This window comes from Nymphalis io, chromosome 16 (assembly GCF_905147045.1).
Source record: "Nymphalis io chromosome 16, ilAglIoxx1.1, whole genome shotgun sequence".
Taxonomy (NCBI): Eukaryota; Metazoa; Arthropoda; class Insecta; order Lepidoptera; family Nymphalidae; genus Nymphalis; species Nymphalis io.
In genome coordinates, this window is record NC_065903.1 from 6,934,785 (window position 1) to 6,961,861 (window position 27,077).

At 32.3% G+C, this 27,077-nt stretch overlaps 4 protein-coding genes across 4 annotated transcripts; 2 read left to right on the plus strand and 2 right to left on the minus strand.

Annotated features, from left to right (window-relative positions):
- Positions 1 to 1,594: 1,594 nt before the first annotated feature.
- LOC126774587 (probable prefoldin subunit 4) lies at positions 1,595 to 2,434 on the plus strand. The gene is made up of 3 exons (XM_050496160.1): positions 1,595 to 1,745; positions 1,815 to 2,036; positions 2,221 to 2,434. The coding sequence occupies exons 1-3, from the start codon at positions 1,713 to 1,715 to the stop codon at positions 2,371 to 2,373; spliced, it is 408 nt and encodes a 135-aa protein (XP_050352117.1). The 5' UTR covers positions 1,595 to 1,712; the 3' UTR covers positions 2,374 to 2,434.
- A 519-nt stretch (positions 2,435 to 2,953) lies between these two features.
- On the minus strand, positions 2,954 to 22,352 carry LOC126774526 (sodium/hydrogen exchanger 8-like). Its single transcript, XM_050496090.1, has 13 exons — positions 22,201 to 22,352; positions 22,103 to 22,134; positions 21,817 to 22,030; positions 21,511 to 21,684; positions 13,810 to 13,996; positions 10,434 to 11,639; positions 9,853 to 10,009; positions 9,096 to 9,160; positions 8,672 to 8,761; positions 8,033 to 8,184; positions 7,639 to 7,767; positions 7,439 to 7,531; positions 2,954 to 5,502 (listed from the first exon to the last, which is right to left on the minus strand). Exons 1-13 carry the CDS (start codon positions 22,249 to 22,251, stop codon positions 5,350 to 5,352), a joined length of 2,703 nt encoding a protein of 900 aa, XP_050352047.1. The 5' UTR covers positions 22,252 to 22,352; the 3' UTR covers positions 2,954 to 5,349.
- A 427-nt stretch (positions 22,353 to 22,779) lies between these two features.
- On the plus strand, positions 22,780 to 27,048 carry LOC126774579 (uncharacterized). The gene is made up of 2 exons (XM_050496153.1): positions 22,780 to 22,937; positions 23,350 to 27,048. The coding sequence occupies exon 2, from the start codon at positions 23,365 to 23,367 to the stop codon at positions 23,998 to 24,000; it is 636 nt and encodes a 211-aa protein (XP_050352110.1). The 5' UTR covers positions 22,780 to 22,937; positions 23,350 to 23,364; the 3' UTR covers positions 24,001 to 27,048.
- Positions 25,817 to 26,449, minus strand: LOC126774527 (piggyBac transposable element-derived protein 4-like). Its single transcript, XM_050496092.1, has one exon. The coding sequence runs from the start codon at positions 26,447 to 26,449 to the stop codon at positions 25,817 to 25,819; it is 633 nt and encodes a 210-aa protein (XP_050352049.1).
- Positions 27,049 to 27,077: the final 29 nt, after the last annotated feature.

Here is a 27,077-nt window from a genome sequence, read left to right on the forward strand (position 1 = left end):
CATGGATAAATCGAGCAATTACATTACAATTTAAAGAAATATTAGGCGCGAGCAATTTTGAACATTTATTAAACTTTTAATTCTTTAAATTTGCACTATTCGGCATGGGCTTTCACAGTACGAGAAGAGTATAATCCACCATGCTGGCCCTGTACAGGTAGAAGAAGAAGGTGATAGAAGTTTGCTAACCCAAATTTCGCACTTCTTCGAGGACATCTAATAAATTAAATGAGTATTATATAGTTACAATTAAAATTACAATGGTGCCTACTATTGTAAGAAAATGATAATAAATAAACTTTAAAATGCTCCCCCTCAATGGTGGATTCTGAAGAATTTTTGTCTCAAGCTGAATTTCACGCTAGCGAAGTCGCGGGTTTTGCTAATCAATACACATGAGAACGTCATTGTAACTTAGCTTTAGTAGCGATGTCAAGAAATTATGTTGTGCCTACAAGAGACGGCAGAAGTTTTGCTACCAAATTTAATTATACAATCGATTCTACACATTCTAAGCTAGTAGTAGTAAAGGATGATGCCAGGATTTGTATGAACTCTGGTCCCATCTCCAATAGCGACGTGTAATACAGCGTTGGATAGATATTTTTAAGCTGAACAAAAATTACTACAGCGCTAAGTTCCAGATCTTAGCCCGTTGAGAGTTATGCATTACAAAACACATTAATTTAACAATAGTCAAAAATAGTATTAAAACTAGTATATTTACTTGGTGGTAGGGCTTTGTGAAAGCTCATCTGAGTAGGTACCACCCACTCATCAGTAATTCTACCGCAAAACAGCAGTACTTATACTTGGTATAAGTGTTCCTTTTGAATAGTGAGTGAATCAGTGTAATTGTAAGCACAACTATTCAACTATATATAACTATATTGTATGTAATATACATACATCGCCAATGTCAAATTATAAAAAAATAATATAGATATTTATAAATTAAAAAGCATTATTTTGCTACTCCTTAAACAGACATGTTTAATAAAGCATATCTCTGAATCGACTAAGATTTAAAACTTGGAGCTATAGTAACTTTTGTTCAGCTCAAAAACATCCAACGATGTATTATACGTCGCTTGTGGAGGTGGGACCAAAATTTGCATCCTCCTTTGATACGTTTTTCTTATACTACCTAATTAACACGAAGGTGAGAACATTGTTATTGAATTGATATTTTTTTGTTTAGATCTTCTTGCAATTAATCGCTATTGAAAAATTTTCTTTATACAAAATTCCGATATTTCTATACTATCCATTTGTTATTCACTTTTTGACTGCCATGACGGCCATTTTAAAAACCTTTTATTATGCCATTATTGTCATATTTCATTATATATTTTAGGAAACTTGTACGACATCTCATTATTCCAAATAAGATCCACTTAAGATGGGCTTCTTAGATAGAAGCATATTATCTGGATATTATTAGCATTTAAATTCTGATAAAATATATGAAAAAACGAATGTATTAAAATTAACAAATCACTTAACATTTTAGTACATACGATGAAAAGTACCGATAAGATATTATGTATCTGTCATTATGAATTTTTACTGAAAAATGACAATTACGATTGTCAATGTCAATCTCACAATCGTCAAAACTTCGAAAGTTAGGTTATTATAAAACCTGCTTCTAAAAGTATTATTTTTACTGAAAAAGCATTTAAAATAAAACAATATTAAAAGTGAACATCATGGCAAATTCAGGAAAAGGCACTTTTCAACCGGTATGTTGTACCTATTAATTTGTGTATTATATTAAATTGTATATTTTATTATTGTTGTATTTCTTACAGGACTCCGATGTTCATATTTCTTATGAGGATCAGCAAAAGATAAATAAGTTTGCCCGTCTTAATGCCAAAGTCGATGATATAAAAGATGAGCTAAAAGTTAAACAAAATGACATGAAAAATCTAGAGGAAGCCGTTGAAGAATTAAGTCTTGTTGATGACTCTGAAAAAATTCCTTACCTTGTTGGAGAAGTATTTATATGTCAAAGCTTAGAAAATACATTGGTTAGTATTCTAAATTATTCATTTTATTGAAGCATGTTCGATTTATATTCTTATTACTTATGATGAGTCAAATACTGTCTTGTTGATAATTATTTGAAATTCATCAACAGTCACTTCTTTTCAATAAGACTACCCTATGATAAAAATGTAGTTAAATTAGCTTCATAATTCAAACTAATTTCAGAAATCTTTAGATGAAAATAAAAGGAGGAAGCAAAATGAAATCAATGAGTTGGAAGCTAAATGTGAGGAACTAAAGTCACTGATGAGTGAACTGAAAGCTCATTTGTATGGCAAGTTTGGGAGTCATATTAATTTGGAAAATGAAGAAGACTAGTGTAGGCTTTTTAAATTTAAAACATAAACCTAACATTATTTAATAAAGATTAATTGGTAAATTTCTTGACATTTATTATAACATTACCTTAGAGTATTTTATTTTTGGCTTAACTAAAAATTGTGTTATGAAGAATGTCTGTTTAATTTAAAATGTACTTGCTTCTTGATGCTTTAATTAAATATTATATTATCATATTTTCATGTATCCTCAAATCTTAACCTCCTCTTAAAAAAAAAAAATTATTATGTACATGCAGCATATATCGCATGATTTGAATTTTATAAGATTTACTCCCATGTACAACAGTTTTATCAATTTTCTCATATTTAATAAATAAATATAACCCCCAATTAACAATACTAAATTGAAATACATTCAAACTCTTTCAATACATTGGACGCACTTTTTTTTGTAATACCTATGATTAAAAAAAAACAAGTTTTTGTAGAATTATATTAGGAACTTATTTATTAGACAAATATTAATTTTCACAATTTTAAACACATTTACTACCTTCAAACCTCAATTCAAGACACTGTTAACAAGAAGACAATTTTTAATATTTTTGATTGCATAAATATTTTTTGGAAACACTTTCCCTACAAATACATCACCGTCATCTTAAAAAAAAACCTAAAAGAGGCCATTATAAATTTGTATAAACAATATTTTTAGAGCATAACTTGGCAAGTCAATTATTTAATTTACGTATTGACACCCCCATGTAATACCCAGTAATACTATATACCCCCATGTAATACCCAGTAATACTATATACCCCATGTAATACCCAGTAATACTATATACCCCCATGTAATACTATGATTGAATGGCAATAAAATCTGAAGTTAAAATAAATGAATTTATTTTATTATTTCCCTAAAGTAAAATACAGTTTCGTTCAAAGGTAATTGTGAATACCGGATTATTGCATATTGAGACGAAAGATAATAATATAATGTCCTCCAGACCGATTTCGGACACGGCGGCTTATCTCAAAAAAGGATAGCCAACTGCGAAGGACATATTATAGTGTACAAGTGTGTTCGCAAACACAAGTGAACTCTCTATTCCCTAAAAATTATAATCCAATGGGACGGCAATCCGACACGACCGGAAGGTGTTCAAGTGCAGGACGGCTTTACTAGCTATCCAAAGCATGGGTGTGTACTCACTTACAACTTCCTTCAACGAGGCAGACAAATATATTGTAATCATTAAAACATAAATCTTACAAGCTGTACATTATAATTATGTGTCTTAAAAATAGAAAGACAAACTAGCTTATGATAATCAAAACAATGTCATATTTTATTCGATACATATGTTAAAATGATCTAATTTATAAATACATTTTATACATTTAGACTAAATTACGCCATTTTTAAGACGTGTTATACACAGACAGTAGATTACAGTCTTAACTATATAGAATAACAACAATAGCAAAACTCATTGTTTTTCGTTAAAATTATTATCACTAACAGTGATAATAGTTTTAACGAAATAAAAAATTAAAACATTTAGAGCTGATATATGAAAAGATAAATAAATTACAACTTTTTTTAAAAAGTTTAAAAAAAATTACAAATATCTCAAACACAGAAACATTGTCTGAAATGAAACCATGACTGGTTTGTTATCATGAATTGACCTGATGATGATTGTAGTTTTGTCCCAATTGGAAGCTTATACATATACGAACAAGTAAATTATACATTAATAAACATCTATGGACTTATATAACGTATCAATTTAAAACATACTACTATGATTGAATCATTGTTTAGACATTCGAAATTTATTTAATTTGTAATTAAATGAACCTTATATATATATACATAAGAAAAATATAGTTGTTTATGTATTAATTAATTCTACAAAATCGTGTTTTAATAATCGTTGGTGTAATATTGATCATGTATCGTTTGAATTACTTGACCAATTGGGATACAAAACGAATGAATCTTTTTTTTACAGTTTTGTGGACATTGTTTCAAATGCTATTATTATATATCTATGCTAGGATCCGATCCGCTAAGGTCAAGTTATTAACAAATTTCATATTTATTGGACCAAAAGGACTCACATTCATAACATAAATGTGTTGAGAATATAATTGTTTATTTACTTTGTTGTATCAAGGCAATAATTAAAAAGTATATTATTAAATATTATCATAGAAAATGTTTTAAGATTATCTATACATTTATATTTGAGCAAAAAAATAAGACATTCTCATATTATAAAGTATTTTGTGTGGTATATTTATAAAAAAATCTCATGCTATCATTGAATTTTTAATTCAATATTTAAAATAATAACCTATAATTATGGATATAAAACACCTCACAAAATATAATACATTGGGTATTGTTTAGAACAAAATTAAAACTATATTATAGATAAAAAATACAATGATAAATATTAACTAAGTACATCTTTAATATGACACAACCAAAACACAATCATTGCTTTGGATTCTAAGACTATAAGTCTATGTGCCAATGCAATTTAATTTAATAATACATTTTGGTAATTCATCACTATTATTGACTAAAACCAGTTCAATATCACATGAGATAAAATTGTACTAACTGTAATCCTAATTAAAATGTGGCAAATATTTATAATTATAATATTATAAAAATTGTAACAACTGCAGCAATTTAACATTTCAATTGAGAGAACAATGTGCAATAGTAATTTTTAATTACATAAAAAAAATTATGTCGATAAATAACTGTCAATTTTATAATAAATATTAATACTATGAAAAAGATTACTTTATCACATACATGTAAGATTAAAATTTTACATTTTAAATGTCTCAAACAAATAAAAATAGGCCCTGCCTATTAGCTAACATGTACACATTAATAAAACATGAAAAGCTTATATATAACCAATATACACATGCTAAACAATAAGATATTGCACTTGTATTTAAATATTTTAATTTAGCCATTTTGGTTATACGCCTCTTTGTAAATTCGTGTGGGAGTTAGAAAGGGAATTTGCTTGTAAGCTCTCATCTTCATCTGTTTCGTGATCGTTAGATATCCTGATAGCTTGGTACCATTGATTTGTAAGGTCCGTCATTTGACTCTTGCAATCTTTCAGTTCCTGAAATTGTAAAATACCCGGCAATTAATATACACACTACTCATAAAACAGATAATCACCTAGCCTAGGCTTTTAAATATTATTCATGTTCATTAATCAATTGGAAAAACATTTATCCCAAAAAAATATACTTTGTATTTTAACTATCTATTCTTTAATTTCCTTCCATTTCACTATATAGGCCACACACATAGACAATAGGCACTGCTGGTCATAGGTCTCTCCAAAGGTGCGCCGTGTGCTGAATGTCCCAGTCCTCTGCCTCCTGCATTGTTGTGTCCCTTGACCATCCTTAGGACGTCGCTTTGCAGGTTTTACTCAAGAACTCTCCTGTTCCGACCATTGAGTCTTCAACATACATGACCACCACTTCTCTTTGCTTATTTTGATAAATATGTCAGCAACTATGATTTTACCCTTCAAGGATACCCTAGCATTATATGCATAAGCGAGCCGACTCTATGCCGGTTTCGTGCGATCGATGGCACTCTATGGGGCACCCGTTTGGTCTCATAGACTATCGGGCGTCCGCCGCTGCAGGACTAAGATCCAAAATTCGCAGCGGAGAGTGGCCACTCGAAAAGTGCGAGAATATCGCACGATATCCTAAGAGGCGGCAAACATCCTAGCGCGCTTTCCGCCCTTGGATATTCTTACGGATATGGATGCGAGGGTCTATCACCAGACCCGCATCCTCCTTCAGAATAGTGGAAACGCACCCACTCCGAGTGCGCTCGAAGCGTTAAAGCGGCGGGAACACTGCAGAGCTCTTGCGACGTGGCGCAACCGTCTCTGCGAAGAACGGTACGCGTGCAAAACGCGTCGTTGGAGCGATCTTGCCAGCCTTCGAAGCCTGGATGAGACGAAAGCGACAAGTCACCATCCGACATACGCAGGTAATGACCGATCACGGTTGTTTTGGAGATAACCTGTGTAAGATTGAAAGCGAATCGTCGGCGATCTGCCACCACTGCGGGGCGGACCGGAATACCGCTCAGCATACGCTAGAGGCGTGCCCCGCGTAGAATACGGAGAGGGAGATCCTGGTCCGCGAAGTCGGTCAAGACCTGTCCCTGCGAGCAATCGTGTCGGCGATGCTCCGCAGGGAATCGGCTTGGAGGGCCGTAGCCTCCTTCTGTGAGACCGTCATAGTCCAGAAGGAGACGGCAGACCAGGAACGGGAAAGGGCCGATCCTGCTCGGCAGAGACGACGTCGGCGTCGTCTCGACCCTCCCATAGCCCCTACGCCCGGGGCTTAAAAGATAAGGCGTAACCCTGGGACCGTGGATGCGTAAGGTGGGGGCCTCGTGTGTCTTATTTCAGACGGCCCTGAGGAGGACGGCAGCCGGGATGGCCTCGCGCTGCCGTACGCAATAGCGAGGAGTGCAGGGGGGGGGCGGGATTACCTTTGCCCCCTGAGGAGAGCTCCGCCAAGCCACAAGCGGAGCAAAGCACGGGAGAGGCCGCGGATGCATTATATCAACACGATCCCGCAGCCTCTCTGATCCGTGCCGAGGACGGCCATCGCAGTGGTTTTAGTGGGTAATAATCGCACATAACCCAGTTCCCCCCAATGGGAGCTGGGTACCTTTCTGAAGGTTTCCAATGCGTGAAAAAAAGTATGGTTAAGCGAGTTGTTGAACCTTCATAAGATTACTACTTCCCTGATCCATTTTTTAAACTGATTATTTTAGTTTTCAGATTATTAAATACTCACCAGGTCAATGTAAGTTTGGACATATTAGATATAGTACAATTTTAAGTTAGGGGTTTTAACAACTCTGTATGTATTATATACAAAACAAACTTCACATAATATGTTAAGTTGTGAAGTCAAGTGCAAGTGGCAAAGACAAAACACAACGCTCTGCGAAGCCAACGTTTATCACTTTCTTAAGCTAAAAATATTAATATTATAACTAAATATATACTTTACCTGATGCGTGAATCTCCTCGTAAAGAATGGTGTTAAGTATTTCATATCCAACCTTACAAAGCCTTTAAGCCTTGTTGCATGAGAGTAATTAACCTAAAAAAATTAAAAAATATGGTAATAAATGAATATCCTTAATATTATATTTGCAGACTATTTAAATCATTAACATTTTAATATATGAATAAAATTTATATAGATACCTCAAGTTCTTCTTCGGTAATTTCAGACAAATGCTCCGAGTCAATAGTTTGTCCCCACTCCTTTGTTTTCGACAAGCTTACTTCCTTCTGTTTGCGCAATGACCTCGAACGCTTTACTTTCTTGTTGGCCTAAAGACAAAATCAAAACAATGCAATACAACAAACTACATCCTAATTATATCGGTTTCGCATATTTAAATAGACTGAAACGAAGCAGTGGAGAAATAAGTTCTCAATAATACAAAATAAAGTATAACTGATACTAAATCTTACCTAAGCAATGTGTGTTTTTTAAATGCTCTAGGTAATTTTATGAATGTTACATCCGTTTTATTATAAAAATGTATACAGATATTATATATTATATTGTTCATAAGGCGTATAAATCACTTACTCGTAGAAATTTCAATAATGGCATAGTCGAACCTCCAAAGAATAAAGTAGTAAACAAAACGATTATAAGAGTCGTTGTTATAATGACATGACGTGTTTCATCAGAGAAATCCAGATGAAGCGATAACGCGTAAGATATGGCGCCTCGTAATCCTGAAATGGAAATAATATGAATATTAAGTAAAGTATTTCATATTTACTTATTCAGTTTCTCATTGGTTATATTTGAAATTAGTTGATAATTAAAGTTAATTTGTAAAAAAAATCGTACAATCTGCTCGAGGTATCTGAATATAAAAAGGACTGAATATAAGTGTGATCACGCATTTACAAAACTAGTGGGTTTCACAAAAAAATACAATTCTTTTTTTGCTGTATTAAGGCAATTTTATAATTGTATTTCTAGTGAATATAGTTTTATATGTAGATTGCAATAAATACATCGCAATTTATAATTCAGAAAAAACATATCGTACTTACTACCTTCTAGAATACCGTTTCAGGGTCCCACACACACATATCCTAATACCCACATACTCTACATACAAAAGTAAAGAACAATTTCCAGTGACCTCAACCCCGCGAATATTCATTTTATTGCATTAAAAGATTTATAATATAATATTTTAATTGTACCTACCACTAAACCACATTATAAACATCATTTTCTTGGTTATTTTGTGCTCTCTAAACTTGTTGCATAGTAAGGCGAGAGGGAAAATATTTGCAGCTCTTCCAAGTATATAATAAACAATAAGCCGAGATGGCCCAGTGGTAAGAACATGTGAATCTTAACCGATGATCGTGGGTTCAAACCCGGGCAAGCACCACTGAATTTTCATGTGCTTAATTTGTGATTATAATTCATCTCGTGCTTTACGGTGAAGGAAAACATCGTGAGGAAACCTGCATGTGTCTAATTTCACTGAAATTCCGCCACATGTGTATTCCACCAACCCGCATTGGAGCAGCGTGGTGGAATAAGCTCCAAACCTTCTCCTCAAAAAGAGGAGAGGAGGCCTTTAGCCCAGCAGTGGGACATTCACAGGCTGTTACATCATTACATCTTCCAAGTAAACATAGCACAATGCTCCAAACTACTAATGCAGGCTCAACACGATGTCTGAAACTATAAAATATAAAATTAAGTTATTATCAGTTCTAGAAAAAAAGAAATTACAGTATAGGTAGGCGGACGAGCATATGGGCCACCTAATAGTAAGTGGTCACCAACACCCATAGACACTGGCATTGTTACCATTGCTTACATCGCCAATGCGCCACCAACCTTGGGAACTAAGATTTTTTTGTCCCTTGCTCCTGTAATTACACTGGCTTACTTACCCTTCAAACCGGAACACAACAATACCAAGTACTGCTGTTTTGATGTAGAATAGCTGATGAGTGGGTGGTACCTACCCAGACAAGCTTGCACAAAGCCCTACCACCAGTGAATAAGATCTGTATTGTTTTAGTAAATGCAGAAATAGTTATATTGTATTTTAAAGTTAAGCAAGTCCATGTTGGTCACATACCTGTGAAGGTATGATAAATTTAAAAGCTATTTTATATTATTGGAAAGAAATTCACAGTTACAGCCTAAAGTGACGAAGTTAGCAGTGATATGCTTACATGTCTCGAATAGAACATAAGCCCATTGGGACCTGCACCTGATCTCTTACCAGCCAAGTCAGATTAATATCCTATTTGACTATGAGAGTGACCTGTGTTTGCACACATACATGTAAATTATAATACCTAATATGCAGCAGGCTTACTCTTTTAGAGTACATTATCATTATTTTAATAGAAAATGTTTACCTGAATATAGCTAATCCCAAATATGCAAAGACACAGGTTTCAGCAATAAATGCTAGAGTCCTCATAGTTTGTTGCATAGTAACTTGAGTTACAGTTGAAAGATTAAAATGAGTATAGTGTGACATTACTATTCCACAAAACAATATTGCCATTATTCCTGCAATGAAAATAATATGATCAGAATAAAAAAAAAGTTTCTACTAGGTAATTCATAGAACAATATTAGGCATTGAATGTATAATAGAGAAATCAGGTTTTGAGAAAATTATTTCGAATTAAATGCAAAAAAATAATGATGCAAAAAAACAGTTACCATACAATATAATATGTATGCATAATAAGGTACTATATTTTCAAACTGAAATCTATAAAACCATGTCAGTAATTATTACAATATAAGGGTAATAGACTTGAATAAAATTGAGGATTGAAAATTCTGAAATTTTTGCTACATTAGTAATGATTATTATTATTTGCTTTATTTTTGTATAATTTTGTATATTGGTTTTACTGAAATACTATACATTATTACTATATTTATATGTGCCAATTAAATACAATACTAAAAAAAAGTAACTTACCTGACAAATGAATACCTTCAGCCAATACATATGGGGCATAAGTAAACACTAACATCATACCAAATTCAAGAGATGGATTTTTACGAAGATCTACATGTTTTAAAAGAAGTGCACTTATAAGTGCAAACAGTACTCCAATACCAGCTGAGGCAAAGAACATTAACCAAAACCGGTTAATTGCTGATAGAATAGCTTCAGTTGTAGACATCATAGGATCATTTGAATCTAAAACGGCCGTTGTAAGGACAATAGCCACTGCATCATTCAATATACTCTCTCCAAACACTAACATGTTCAATACTGGATCAACATCCAGGGCATGAAATATGGCTACAGTAGCTACAGGGTCTACAGCAGAAATAAGAGAACCAAACGCAAATGATTCAACAAAACTCAACTTATAAACTACTTGAGCCAAACCCAACAAGTAAATACCAGCTCCAATCACAAATGCAGATATAGCAGTTCCAACAATAGCAAACAATAAGATTGAACCTATATTTTGGAAGAAATTTCCTTTATGTAGATTGTAGCCGGATTCAAAAATGATGGGGGGTAGCAAAACAAGAAAAAATGCAGTTGGTGAAAAAGCTTCTTCCTTCCTCCAATTAGCAATATTTTTTATAGACATTAGGTTAATAATCATACCAATCAATGCACCTAGAAATACTATAACGACACTTTCAGGCAGATACGAAAAACCTGTTTGCAACATCAGATGAATTAAAAGTATGCCAAGAGCTAATATGCAAAGTACAAAGAATATAGCCATTGAGCTGTTATGTTCATCTTCAGCTGAACTTTTTCCAGGTAATGGTGCTGCATCAGAGGGATTCACATCAGACGCATTAGGAGTAGCAGATGATGAAATATTTACAGGTACTACGGCCAATATGGAAGAATTTGAAGGTCCTACATCATAAACAATGTTAGAAGCTTCAGTAGAACTCGTCGTTGAAGTTGTCGAATTAGTTATATGGTCCGTCAGATTAGACTCGCTAGAACTTGCGGTGTTTTGTACAGTATCTCTTTTCGACCTTGGAACGTTCCAGTCAATTATTTCGTCACTCATAATTTTATTTTTTACATTCGCTGGCAATGACTCCATGTATTCATTTTCACCCAGAACTTCACGAGGAACACCCAGTAAACCAATCCAAACATATAGAAAAAAATTTAATATAATCATTTTGTACAATATTGTTTACGCGATCGAACTAGTTATTTTTGAAGTTGCACTCTTTAAATAAATATTTCCTGTTTTATACTTGTACCCTAAATATTTTCATACTTTACAAGATTACACTTATAGCTTCGATCATGTGTAGTCTTTATAGCATACTAATTAATAATTCTTATTTAAATTATCGGCCCAATGGCTTCCGGTTTTTGTGAGATATACGAGTTACGGCGAGAAATCACAACTTGTGCACTTGTCAAGATCAGCTGACACTTTGTCCATACGTCACACTTCTCGCTGACACTGACAGGCTAAAAACGAAAATGAAAAAGATAACAAATAATGTTATCCATGCACTTCAAAAAAGTATTGTGTGTCATTAAGAAAATAAATGATTCAGGATCTATGTAAATAATAAAATGTTTACGCAATATAGTTCATAGTTGAGTTTTAATACATGTTGATGATAACAAGGTCGACTAGGGTCGATGTGCTATAAAATTATAATTTTATCATTTCAATTAAAGCGACAGTAATTTCATAACAAGAAACAGTCTTATTTTTTTCGGTACTAACAAATTTGCATTCTGCACCATTACTCTTATGACATTTGTTATTTACATGTTGAACAACATCAAAGTATTAAATAAATAAAGTAACTTAAAAAAAGAAGATTCCTTTTTTGGGAGGATATTCCTCAAGGTAAACCGATAAAAGCCGAGATGGCCCTGTGGTAAGAACGCGTGAATCTTAACCGATGATCGTGGGTTTAAACCCGGGCAAGCACCACTGAATTTTCATGTGCTTAATTTGTGATTATAATTCATCTCGTGCTTTACGGTGAAGCAAAAACATCGTGAGGAAACCTGCATGTGTCTAATTTCACTGAAATTCTGCCACATGTGAATTCTACCAACCCGCATTGGAGCAGCGTGGTGGAATAAGCTCCAAACCGTCTCCTCAAAAAGAGGAGAGGAGGCCTTTAGCCCTTAGCCTTTAGCCTTTTTGCCTTTAGCCAGTGGGACTCTCACAGGCTGTTACGGTAAACCGATATTCAATTCATAAATATGTTAAATAATATGATAAAATTATTAACACATTTTAAAAATGTGATGAAAAATCGGATAAACATTAATTTAAATATAATTAGAAGGCTCACTAATAAAAAAACCGATTGATTAAGACTAAAACTATTAAAGATTTACCATTACGATTTATCAACAAGTCAATCAATAAATTCAAATATAAATAAATATATGATAATATTAATGTACTAATTAAATCTAGACAAATTTCCATAGACAATACATAAAGTTATAATAATAATATCCTGGGACATTTTTCGCACACGGCCCTCTGATCCCAAATTAGATTGTACACAGCTTGTGCTATGGAAACCAGTCAACTAATATAATACATATACTACTTTTCTTATGGCATAATTTCAGTAAAATTAGACTCATGCAGGTTTCACGATGTTTACTTACGCCACCGAGCAAGAGATGAATTATAAAAAAAAATTAATTAAATGAAAATCATCAAGCAAGCGTGGCAGCAGCTGCAATAAGTACTTTACACACCCATCCTTATAAAGCGGTCGATACCAAAAAGCCTCACACAAATGTGTAAACAGGGCTCTTTTAGTGTACACAAGTACAGATCAAACGTGCAGTGGAGGCAATTCAAGCCAGTCGGCGTGGTTGGTAGATACTTGCTGTTCATGCCGAAGGTTGTGGATTCGATTCCCACCCAAGACAGACATTTGTGTGCATGAACATGTCCATTTGGAGGTCTGGGTGTAATTATCTATATGAGTATGTATTTACAAAAGAAAAATAGTGTATGTAGTATATCAGTTGTCTGGTTTCCATAGTACAAGCTCTGCTTAGTTTGGGATCAGACGGACGTGTGTGAATTATGTCCCAGGATATTATTATTATTATTATTGGTACAGCTTGAATTAACTATTTAGGTACAGGGACTGATGAAACAAGCTAAACGCGTGAAATATACTTTATTTGAGAGCTAGCTTTAAATACACAAATGTTTGGTAAATGAGAATTCATCACTGGTTAAAATAAAATATTTAATTCATTACCTACAAGTTAAAGACGATGCAATTTTAATAAAATTTTAGTTTCATTTACAAATAAAATATATATCTATAAGTAGATGATTTTTTTAAATATATTTATTTATTAGCAGGCAAAGTTTTCTCTACAAATGCTTTCATATCCTTAAGTTCTGATTCTGATGAGCTGTGCGTCAAACCCTGGTAAGTCATGAATTCAATGTTCTTCATAAATGTTTTCAAGAACGAAGCTGTCATTTGTCCCCATTTGAAGGGAACAACTGGATCAGAGTCACCATGCGCTTGGAAAATCTGAAATTTTGAAATAAATCCTTCAGATTTTATTCAGGTTAAGCAGATTTATGAGAGTCAAATGTAACAGACGAAACCATTAAACTTAGCAGATTGATTAGTACGTGTAGGATTTTGTAATGCTAACATTTTTAGCAAAAATAATTACTTTTATTGCGAGATAATTTAAAGCGTATTAAATTAAACGATATTTTTAGTGAAATAATAAAACATTGTTCTTATATCATCGAACAAGTCAATATTGGGAATGCAATGTTTGTCTGCCCTTTTGTCCGTGTATTATGTAAATGTAGGTCTATTGATTAAAATTACATTCAGTACGAATAAACACAATAGCCTTTTCAAATATAGAATTGTGATTCAATTTATATTATACATGTTAACTTTGTAGCGAATATATAAAGTTAATGTATACATGGCCATTTCTTAAATGCGTTATGTTATCTATAGGACAGCAATTGGCCGACGTATCTACATCTTAATTTTCAAACATCAACAGATTATAAATCACATTAAAAAAACAGCAATAAATATATATGTTTATCTTAGCTCAAGGAAAAAATTCACTCATTTGATCAAAACAGCCCAAAATACGTTAGCCTTTTTAAAATAATTATAAGCCAAATCACAACGAGTTGGACGATTTAATCATTCGTTCAATAACCTAAAAAAAAGGCGGCAAAAAATATTTTATAGCTAAAACACCGAATCTTTGACCACGTTTATGATATAAACGTGTCTCAAAGCTTTGAGTTATTAAAAAAAAAACACATATAATACTGGCAGATGCATTATTATGATAGAGTCAGCCAATGTTACGGGTTATTGAGAACTACTACAATATTGGTGGTTAGAATGGAGTTAGAAAATATATTATCATGTAAGGATCTACTATGCTTACATGACATAAACAACTATTAATATAAGTATATTGCGTTGAAAATTCTCATTTGTCCATATTATCGCGATATTGCGTTAAAAGAAAAAGGTTAAATAACAATATAATTTATGTGTAGATTTAGCAATAATAAATTAACTCAATGCAATGTCAAAACCGAATAAAATATGTTAAAACTTTGCACGTACCTACACTTATTGTATAAAAAGACAATAATAGTTTTGTATTTCCATTTAAGGAATCCATTAATAAATTTATATAATAATGAATTAATAAAAAAGCCGAGATGGCCCAGTGGTAAGAACGCGTGAATCTTAACCGATGATCGTGGGTTCAAACCCGGGCAAGCACCACTGAATTTTCATGTGCTTAATTTGTGATTATAATTCATCTCGTGCTTTACGGTGAAGGAAAACATCGTGAGGAAACCTGCATGTGTCTAATTTCACTGAAATTCTGCCACATGTGTATTCCACCAACCCGCATTGGAGCAGCGTGGTGGAATAAGCAAACCTTCTCCTCAAAATGAGGAGAGGAGGCCTTTAGCCCAGCAGTGGGACATTCACAGGATGTTTCGGAATCCATTAATGGAATAAAATGCTTGTTCCAGAAGTTATTCCACGATATGATAAAACTTTAAAACGCAAAACCAACATGATCTACTTTGTATTTTATTTATTATTTTAACCAGTTAAGCTTGTGCAAACGAAAATGCCGTAATTTAATAGTTGTTGTATTCCGTAAGACTTTTTAATTTAATTTTTGTTGCATTATTCACAGTAATTTAGAGAATATAAGTAGCTTATTTTATTACATACTTATTGTTGTTTTTCTACTTCTTTAGAATTGGAGGCAAATGCTATCATTTGCGTAAAATAAGTTCTTAGTAAGTATCTACAACGCGAAGTAACTATGCATAATTTTAAGCCAATCAAGTGTATAATTTCAGAGACCTCGTTATGAGTTAGTCAGTGAGTGATATTTTGCTTATATATATAGATTATTGAACCCAGAAATATATATGCCCTTTCTGTTCTGATAAGTTTTACCGCAATTCGCTCGCCGTTTTTCGTGATAATTAGGAAGATGAGCTTAATTTTTTTATCTCAAAAATCATGTTTAAAATAAAAAATACTAGCGAATTTTTTACACTATATCTGTAAAAAATATTTTTTTTACAATTTTTTAATGTTACGAAAGTTCTTAAATTATTTTTTGGTGCGACCGATCGACGCATGACGTCACATTGCTCACCTTCGCTCGCCCGTCCATACAATTTCGCCAGTATATTTGCGTTATTTTAGATTTTATTCATATTTCAACTAATATAAAAAAAATATTGTATAGATCTTTTGCGCACTATTTCAACAAATAGAACCTAGGAAAAATAATTTTCCATATACTTATATTATCAACAAAAACAAGTAGGTATTGGTCGTGAAAAGCATTTTAATGTGAGTATATTTAACTGTGGTATTTATAAGTTTAATGATCAATTCATTAATTTTAACAGGCTAGTTATGATATTCGTTTAATATAAACATAATTCAGAATGTTTATAATAAATGCCTTAATTCGTTGAAATTTGATAATGTTGTCATAAAATTTATATCCATGAAAAATGTATTTCAACGTAAATTTTTAAAATCTTGAAAATGATTTGTGAAAAACATCGTAACACCAATGGTATAAGTTGATGGCTGTGATTCATTGAAATTGATTTGGATTATATTACTTTGAAAGTCAAATACTAATAATATATTACGTACTAGCTGTTGCCCACGGCTTCGCTCGAGCTTAAGTATAAATAATGGATAAATGATTGGAAGCCTGTGATTTTAAATTAAGAAGCATGAAATGTGTCATTCTGGTTAGAAAAAAGATTATTAAGGGTTTTTGAAGTGAAAACTTCTTAAGGCGCTATGCGCTGGTTTATCGTAGGGAATAGACTCATGTCTTGGCGTCACCGACATGTTATTGTTAATATCACGAAATCGTTGAAAGTACAAATAATTTATGTTTTTGCAATTTATGTCAATACCAACAGTATTTTAACTATTATTATTTATTTAAATTAGGCTGTGTTAATATTTTGTAGCGAGTTTGCGACATACGGTGTATTTTGATGAATAATCAGGTATATAATAAAATGGCATATAATTATTACTTGGAGTGCCAATATGGAACTTGGACAAAAATAACAGTTTTAAGTTTTCACATCTATCGGCATCTATGACTGCCTGTTTTTATTTTTATTTTAGATTGATGATTCATCTTTTATTGAACTTACTGTAAATCCCTGTAGTTTCAATTAATTATATATTTTATAATGACGTAACGTCTTCCGAGCTATGAGTCTGTTGCTTATATAACCCGGCATCTATCCACGCCGTTAGATATGGTTAATACTATAAATGAGCAAGCGTGCCATTATTTTTTTTTATTCTATCAAACTCAGATTAAACAAAACTATTCAACTCACTGAAAACTTTATTTATAATAAATAATCGAAGTACCTCTTTATAAACGGTGGTAGAGCTATGTGCCCCCCTTCAAACTTTTAACCCCTATTTTACCCTCTTAGGGAGTAGATTTTCAAAAACGCTGAATTACATATTTATTCATTCCTAACAAGAAGCTTGTATATGAAATTTAATCACTTTGAAAATGAAGGGTTTCCATACAATCGATCATCCTTATTTTATCCCTTAGGGGTGGAATTTCCAGAAATCCTTCCTAAGTGGTTATTTACATGGATCAACTGCCAAAAATTCAAGTTTCTTACCCCTGAGGTTTAGACTCTGCGTTGATGATCAGTCAGGACAAGTCATTATATGTGTATAGATAACAACAAAAATACGTTTGTTTTTATAACTTTTCATAGACTAAACCGATTTTTATGAAATAAAGACTAAAGGGAACCTTGAAATCCTTCTTATATAATTCAGTTATTTCAATTTGTAGTTTTTAGAGAAATGATTATTTTAACTTTAGTAAATTGCAAATAGACGTATTAACTTTAAAAGAAGTTATTTTGAAATCACAGACACTTCAATTTAATTTACATATATACAGTATAGATGATACAAATTAAATAAAATAATTCTTCATTCAAATAGGCTTATAAGGGCACTTTTTAATCGGCATGTTATAGTATTGAATTAAATGTAAAGCTACAACCGGTAGTTTTCTTCTAGTTTACTTGACGCACCGATGGGCTAAAGAAAATGCCAGGCTCGGACTGAAAAACACACTTAATAAGTGTGATGTGACACTGCCTTAAGCTATCACGATCTTGCAATATTTTATTACTTTTCGTTCGTACAAATTTCTCTTAGTTAAGCAACATCGGTTTATACTGAAAGGCGGTGGCTGCTTCAAAGACGCGGCAGGGCGGGCGTCGGCACGTAACGTGTGAAGTCGAAAGAACGAGATGTGCTTCCACTAGTAAAAGTAAAAAGTCGTCATCTAAATTTTCAGCCATTTTTGTTAACACATGCGAATTAAGTAGCAGCAAAACATTGCGGTGCACTGTACACGGCACCGTGCTGCGGCACGACGCCGCATGAGCGCCGATCCCAGCAGCGGTGCTATGCCGTTACAAGGTGCACTTGGGTCCACGCCCTAGCTAACTACGTAATATAACGTAAAATACAATGAATACCGGCATATTGACATTCGATAAGGATTCGAATTTCGACTTTACAAGTTGTATTTACCGTTGTGAGAATGATCACTAAATAATTAATTGAAGGTTAAATACAATCATATCGAAAAAAATCAGGCGATTTTAATAATAGTAGATGTAGTGAAGATAAGATTACGCAAAAGTCCATAATATCAAAATTTACAACAAATATAGGTAATTGAATCGTGTTTTTACAACAATAATATTCGATAATAAAGGAAAACTATTAGGAAACCTGCGTCGCCAGGAAATTGGAAACACTCTGAGATATGTGTGTATATCGCCAAGTGCCAACCCGCTATAGAGCGGTGTTGAGAAATAAGGTCGAAGCTCTTCGCCTTGGCCTTTGCTTGGGAGTGGGGCAATTAGTTGCTTCTACACAGTTTTGAGTTATTTTTAATAAAAGCAAAATAACCTGAAATGTATTTAAATAAATATTATAAGTATGCCATTGACGTAAAACAATCGACACGAATATTCATAATATTTTGTTATATTATGTACATAAATTTCATTTGTAAAAACGACACTTTTTATGACATTCAGTAGCATCGTCAGAAGAGAAAATAGAAAGCATTGATCAATCATGATAGACATAAAAACATACTATAAAACAGATAGATAAAAACTTAATTGCACTCATAAATAAAAATTAGTTCTTTTTTTCTATATTTTCTGGATTCACATAAATACTAATCCGATCGGTATTGGAGAGAAAGTTGTTAGCGATAGCGCATTTCAGACGAATACCGGCTAAGCTATAAAAGGTTGTATCCACTATGTTTTGACCACCAAAATTCACACCGCACCTAATTCAATTTATGTTCCCGTACCGGCGTAAGGATCTTCATAAAACGTTTATTATAATACATAAACCAATAAGGTTTATGTTCGTTAGACCGTATGAAAATCTGTTTAGTAGTTTTTGACTTTATCGCGGCCAGACAAACAGACCGTCTTGAGACATTAGCGAAGAGACTGATTTAAAATTTTTAATTTCGGAAACATAGGAATAATTATTTCTTTAAATTTTTCTCCTAAATCGCAAGATCGTAAATTATTAAAATAAGTAATATACTTAAATAAGTTTTACAACATTTTATATGTCATTAAAAAGTTATATTAGACATATAATTTTGAGCTTATGTATGGTTAATGTAGTTAACATTAATTCGATGCGCAAAGTGTTATAAGAGACAAAATTTGTATCGTACGTTTTTTGATGATAAAAATATCAGGAAATTACGTTTGAATTTAGTTCAAATTTAATTTAAATCCTTCAAATATTTTTGCACATTTTGATTTAAGAGGTAACTGGTACGATAATCAACCACATAGTTCAATAATTATTAATTTAATATTATTACAAATAAAACTGCACTAATGTAAATTTGATTTGTTTATATACGATATAAGTAGCAATGTAGCTCACGTAAAAGCACACACTTTCAATAAACACGCGGTATCTAATCTTTACTTGGCGATATTTTTCACATTTTACCAAAGAAGATGACATTTAAAAATTATATATATTTTCAATGAGTCTAGCGAGTCCGGTTTCTTGTATCGCACTGGAAAGCAATCAGCTTCCCTAATACCCTGCTTACTACTTTATCATGAGGGCGCGGCGCTTTTTTTATTAGTCTTAGATTAAAAACAGTGTATTTGGTAAATAGTAAGGCTTTAATTACACCAATGCTAAGTCAAGTAAGTAGCTAATCTTATTACAAAAAGGAGATTTTTGTTAGTTCCTTTGTTGTCGTATTCACGAAAAACTTTAAATGCGATTAACATCTATAACTATTTTATGTTATGACATACCTACAGCTTAACGAGTGACCGAAATATTATAATATACTATCAACCTGTCCGGCCTCGCATTGATAGATAATAAAAAATATATTTGGTTTAGGATTTGCAAAAGTATGTCGAGTAAAGTCCGTTTTTAGTGAGCATCTATGTGGCGATAGCAGCAATTATAGTAAATTTCAAGTCAATCTATAATTCCGAAGATCTCTTGAGGCGTCAGTCAGTACGTGGTATTTCGCTAAAATATATATATACTAGTTTCCACCCATGTTTGATGCTTTTCTGTACCCCTGACAACGTGTGAGCAAAATTTCATGATAATCGGTTGAGTACACAAAAAAAACTAACTTGCGTGTGCATTTATAATATTATTAGTAAGGATATAGTCACTGTTAGGTATAAAAAAATATCCTACAGCTTTCCATCATCCATTAAAACTTGATTCATATCAAATTTCATAGAAATTGGTTTAATGGTATGAAAACAACTATGAAAACATAACAGGCAGGCAACTATGAAAACATAACAGGCAGGCAGAGTTACTTTCACATCTACACAAATAAATAAAATTGAAGTATCTGTCTGTGATTTCAAAATAGCTGCCTCTTTTAAAATTAATATGGCTATTATCAACTTACTAAAGACAAAGCAATCATTTCTTTAATTTTTGTGTCTTTCTTTTTGTCAGGGCTAATTTTGAAATGGCTAAATAATTACAAATTAAAATAACTGAATTATAATAAGAAGTATTTCAAGGTTCCTTTTAGTCTTTATTTCGTAAAAATCTGTTTAGTCTATCAAAAGTTATAAAAACAAACGTATTTTTGTTGTTATCTATACACATATAATGACTTGTCCTGACTGATCATCAATGCAGTCTAAGCCTCAGGGGTTAGAAACTTGAATATTTGGCAGTTGATTCATGTAAATACCCACTAATGTAGGATTTTTGGAAATTCCACCCCTAAGATTTAAAATAAAGAATGAATGGTTGTATAGAAAAATGTAAATCCATTTCACTGCACCCTTTAAATATAAAAGAATAATATGACATCAATTAGGAACAGATTAATAGTTATAGTTTTAAAAATTTTTTAATTTACGAGATTAACTACTTACAGGTAAATCTCTTGGAGCTTTCACAACTTCAGGAAAATAGGCATGTCTCGGTAACCAACAGGATAGCGACATAACACCGGCTAGAGAATCAGGATATGTCAGTGCTGCATGTAGAGCCAAAGCCCCTCCTTGAGAAAATCCACCTAGTAAAATTCGACTGGCAGGAATACCAGCCTAAGACAGGGTTGCTATTAAAGAGTTTGATTGGAATATATTATGTGAATAGATGAGTCATTTCACCAGTTATTAAATTAATGTTTAGATCAAATAAACCTTATTATAAGTGTATTTCAAATAAAGACTTACTCTAACTTCATCAGCAATCAATCCATGCACAAGGTCCGATGCTCTTAATATGCCTTCCTCGTCTTCGGCAGCTGTAGCATCTAATGTTTTCAAATCAAACCAAGAGGGCATACGAAATCCCCCATTTAATGTCACTGGCATCGTAGAAGCGGTCGGACAAATCACCTTAACGTGAGGTCCCCTGATAGCAGCAATCGTACTTGCCCAGCCATGGCTGTAAATTAGACAGATACTATAGAATAGATCTTAAATGTGATAACACTAAAAACTAAGTACAAACACTCACCCCGTGTCTCCGAGTCCATGTAAAAATATAAGCTGAAATAATATAGTACTATATTATTTAATAAAAATAAATATTGTAAATTTTATTAATTTGCTCACCGATGCTGTCTGTTTTGCTGTAGCAGCAATTATTACAGGATTTGGTTCCATGGTCAGTACGTGAAAATCAATAAATAGTACTGTACTGTTCGCCACAACCAACTTAACCAACTTGACAGAACTAAAGATTATAGAATGAACGATTTGAACGAATGGAGACAGACTGACAGAACCAGAAGATTGCCACCTTCACAATCTTATATATATATTAACATACTGAAAAATCCCAAAAAAGGATTACACGCAATGACATTATATATGTAAATAGGAGCAGATATCTTACTAGACTGCACAAATTAAGGACGGAAATACGTCCTAAATTGGGATTTATTGGGAGGGGCAACAGTATGTAAGTTTATTTTAAAATTTGATTAAATAATTTTAAATATTTGAAAAACTACACGCGACATAACACCCTTGTTGAATATTATCCTGGTGTCCTGGAGTACAATCTTTAGGCATTTTATAGATGTACAATTTTATTAATCTTTGCTCTCTGAAACTACATCTACTCTACTGTAACACAAAATTCAAAAACATTGTGTCTATGGTTTAATTCATAAACTGTAAATGATGTAAGTGCTGGCAACTCTTTACTGTATAATTAAAACAACGAGCTGGAAGTATAATAATATAATATAGCATTGTTTAGTGTTTTGTAATTTGTTATTTGGTCCAAGTTTTAGAAGGTCATATAAATCAAAAATATACTTGCTATATAGATGACCTAGAATACAGTAAGTAATTGTATAATTATTTCTCAGTAAAAAGGAGCTAACATCGAAGTCCTACATTTTGACAAGTCATTGTTTGGTATTTTGTAACACAACAATCGAGATACTTGTTTTGAATCAAGCTTACATATTTATTTACACCACCTTTATCGCCTAAGCTGTGAGATTGAAACGGACATAATAAGAAATCCGATTGTGATTAGGCCTTAATATAATAATTTAAAAACCATGCTTTGTGCTATATTTAGGCAAACCACAGACTACATTAATTCTTCTTTAAATAACTAATGCTCATGTAAATCATTATCTATTAACAATAAAAACGTTTAGGAAACTTCCCATACGAAGTGTTCAACATTTTTGAATGCTTGCATGCTTTTGAGAAATTAACTGTTGGTAAATGTTTTATTTACAGAATTAATGATATACAATGGCTACTGACGACATATCATTAAGAGTGGGGATGGGAAGATTGGAAATAGAGCCAAGTAAACCAATAAAGAATATCAAAGAAGAAAATCCTTTCTTAAATCCTATGCAGAGGAAGATTTCATCCAAATCATTTAATCAAACATCAAAATGTACATGTGTTTGTCAAAGGAAAAAAAATGTCTCAATATGTAAAAAAAAGCATAAACTATTAAAAGAACCTGTTCTGAGATTATCTCAATCATATAATATACACAATAAAATAAAAAATGAGTGCCAATATTTGTTCAACAATGAAGTCATACCTATTCAGGTACCAAAAAAATGTATTTCTGATAATGTAAACTTACATACATTGGTTGACAATTGCAATCAACTAAGTATATCCTCTGACAAAAGCCACCCAGTCCTGAGGGTTAATAATCGGAATGATTGTGCCAAATGGTGGAAATGTGAATCTTATAGTAATAGACAATCGAGAGAATTGAATTCGGAAAGAAGTTCAACAGGATCCTGCTCGCAGGAGGCATTGAATCCACCGTGTGATGTCACAATTGATGAACTAGCTAGCTACTTTGAAACACTAGTTCACATACCAAAAAAGATGTCATCAATGGCAGAAATGATGTATATTTAATTGGAAGTATGAATAAGTGAAAATAATTCTGTGGTCCATTTTTTGCTCTAATGTATTTTTGGGCTTGTAATGAATATTAATAACCATTCACTGTTAGGATATATTTTTATTATTTGACCAAAAATAAGTGTATTCATTTTTATATGTTATAATGATTAAGTATCTGTCAACATAAAATATCTGTGTATGTTGTGCGATAAATAAACTTTTTAGCAAATTAAAAATTATTGAATGTTCATGATAAGCTTGGGTGTACAATTTGGTTTGTCTTGATCTGTGTGTGATCTAGTTTCATGAGTAGTCTCAAGATTCTATATTTACATATAAATTAGTAGGTTTAAAGTATCCTTGTTGATCAATGGCTAAAGTGCAACTAAATTTACAGTTACATATCTTTTAGCCACTCTCTCATAGATTATCCTATTTCTTTGATGACCCACAATAACCATCAGTTTTTGGCTTTGATTGATGTTGTTGCCCATAATTCACTAATTATTCAAAGGGGGTTTCATTTTATTAGATTATGTACAATGATAATTTTAACAAAGCTTAAAGGTCACTTTGTGAGGTTTTTTATTGAGAAAATTATATAATTTTATGTTTCTTATCAAAATCAACCTTTGAAATTTTGATGTACATACAAAATTTCTTAAAATTTACAGTGTGTGCAAGAACAAATAGATGAATAATTAATAATTTTATATAGTCTAGTAAGAGTCTAGCCCTGTTACTATGCTTATTACATGTGTAGAAATCAAAAATTTTTAATAATTTATACAATAATGAGTCAATATATGAGTAATACAATGTTATTATTATGGATATAAAATGCCTAGTTATGTCATGTCATTCAGTCTCAAACATAATAATATATCAAATATACAATACATTACAATAAAAGCCATATAGATTCTAAAAAAATATATTTGCAAGTAATAAATTGTAACAAATGTTTCCCACGGAGAAACTTAGCTCCTTTTCATTTTTTAAATTAAAATTACATTTTGTATCATGTGTCATAATCAACAATCAGGGCTGATTAATTGAGTTTTAAGAGAGTAAATCTATAATGTCATTGTATTTAAGAAAAACATACATGTAAATGTTCAAAATTTCAAATTATTGTCAATGTTAAAATGAAAGTTAATAAAATGTAAAACAACAATAATTTTTATAATAAAGAAATTAACAAAGAAGTATTATATTTTTGCAAAATTCATTAACTATTTGATTTTTTTTAGTTATTAATATGCTTCATGTTTATTTAAAATAACAAAGATTTGTAAAAATGGAATATACAACATCTAGTAAAAGGATCTGAATGCAATGAATAAGGCAAACTCATATTGCTTAAATACACAACAATTCTTAAAACAAATTTTGTTTGTAATAAAATGCTCAGTTTTCATATTGGTCAGGTATTTAAATATGATATTTAACACGTTGCCTGTCCGTGCATTATATATAATGCATTTTGGCTACTGCTGTGACGCCCATGCTTTATCGATAATGCACGAGCCTATTCTTTTTGAATGGGGTTTTGTAGACTGGACGTGAGAGCTACGTCTATAATATTTTGCAGACGTATGAGCAGTGTATTGGGAATAATAAAACACCAATGTCCCGCCAATTTTTTTTTATTGGTTGGTAGCATGAACTGGTTTATTGAAAAGCATTATTATTTGAATAAAGTCCACTGGCAATTAGTGAGATTCGTTATAACATTGTAAGCAAAATGGTTTTTTACATGGAATGCACTCAGTTGTAACTTGTGAAGTCTTCTTCCTTGCATCAGTAGCTGTGAATCCCGATTCTTTCAGCTTTTTGTAGCAACTGGCACAACGTTTTTGCCAAATTTTCCATTAGCTTTCTTGGGTATTTTCGTTAACTTGTGACTTGTAGGACGCAAAGAACTCGCAGAACTGGAACTTGAACAGTTCTCAGTTTCAACCTTAAGTAATTTCTTTATAATGATTTGATGACCATCCAGAACCTTCAATTTTGACTGTGGATGTAACTCGTTATAAATCAGAATGGCATTCACTACACTTATAGAAACAAGATCCGCAGCAATTTTCTTATACCAAACAGAGGTTTTCCTCGCCGGCGAATTGTAACTTGCTAGTTGATCAGTCAAGTCTATGCCTTTCTTCCCTTCATTGTAGGTCAGCACCATAGTAGGCTTCAAAACTCTTCGAAAACCAGTTGACATTTGCATTTCGTGGTTGTGACACGTCGACAACATAAGCACATCCCGTTTATCATGCCATTTTAGGATGGTCGCAAAGTTGTTCTGCTGCACAGAAATTTGACCTTTTTCTAAACGTTGCTGAACCACTTCTTGGGGCAGTTCTCGACGGTTTTTGCGTATTGTTCCACACAAATCAGTACCTTGTTCTTTTAGGTACCTTGCCAAAGGTATGCTAGTGTAGTAATTGTCCGTTATCATGATTCTTCCTTCTTTAAGCAAATCTGTGCACAAACTAACAACAACTGACCCCGGTTTATCTAATCCAGTTATTTGGTCGTCTTGACCAGAATAAACGCGGTAACTCCAGGTATAACCACTATCAGTACATAATTTATAAATTTTTATGCCGTACTTATGAGATTTCTGTGGGTTGTAAGTTCATAAAAATGTATTAATTTAAATTCGTAACGTCCGTGCATTTTATGTAATCCATAATGTTCTTGCTACTACGTCTGTGCATTATTTGTAATGCACGGTATTCTAGCTGTCACGTCCGTGCATTAAAAATAATGCAATGCTGAAATTCAGTAAATTCGAAAGTTTTATTGATAATAATTTGTAAATTCTTTGTAAGTACATAAAGTACATAAAATGAAACAGTTTGGCCGAAAACAAAAATTGGACGTCACGACAACCGTGCCCAAAGTACTCTGGACAGGCAACGTGTTAAGCTAAAATGTTTTATGATTGAAGTGCATTTAAAAAAAGTATACTGTTTAATTTAAGAAAATAAAAAATCACGTCTTTTTTCAAAATATAGTATGAAAATTTGTTAGACAATTAAATATGTAAACAAATATTAGTTTTATTTCATAAAAACAGTAAT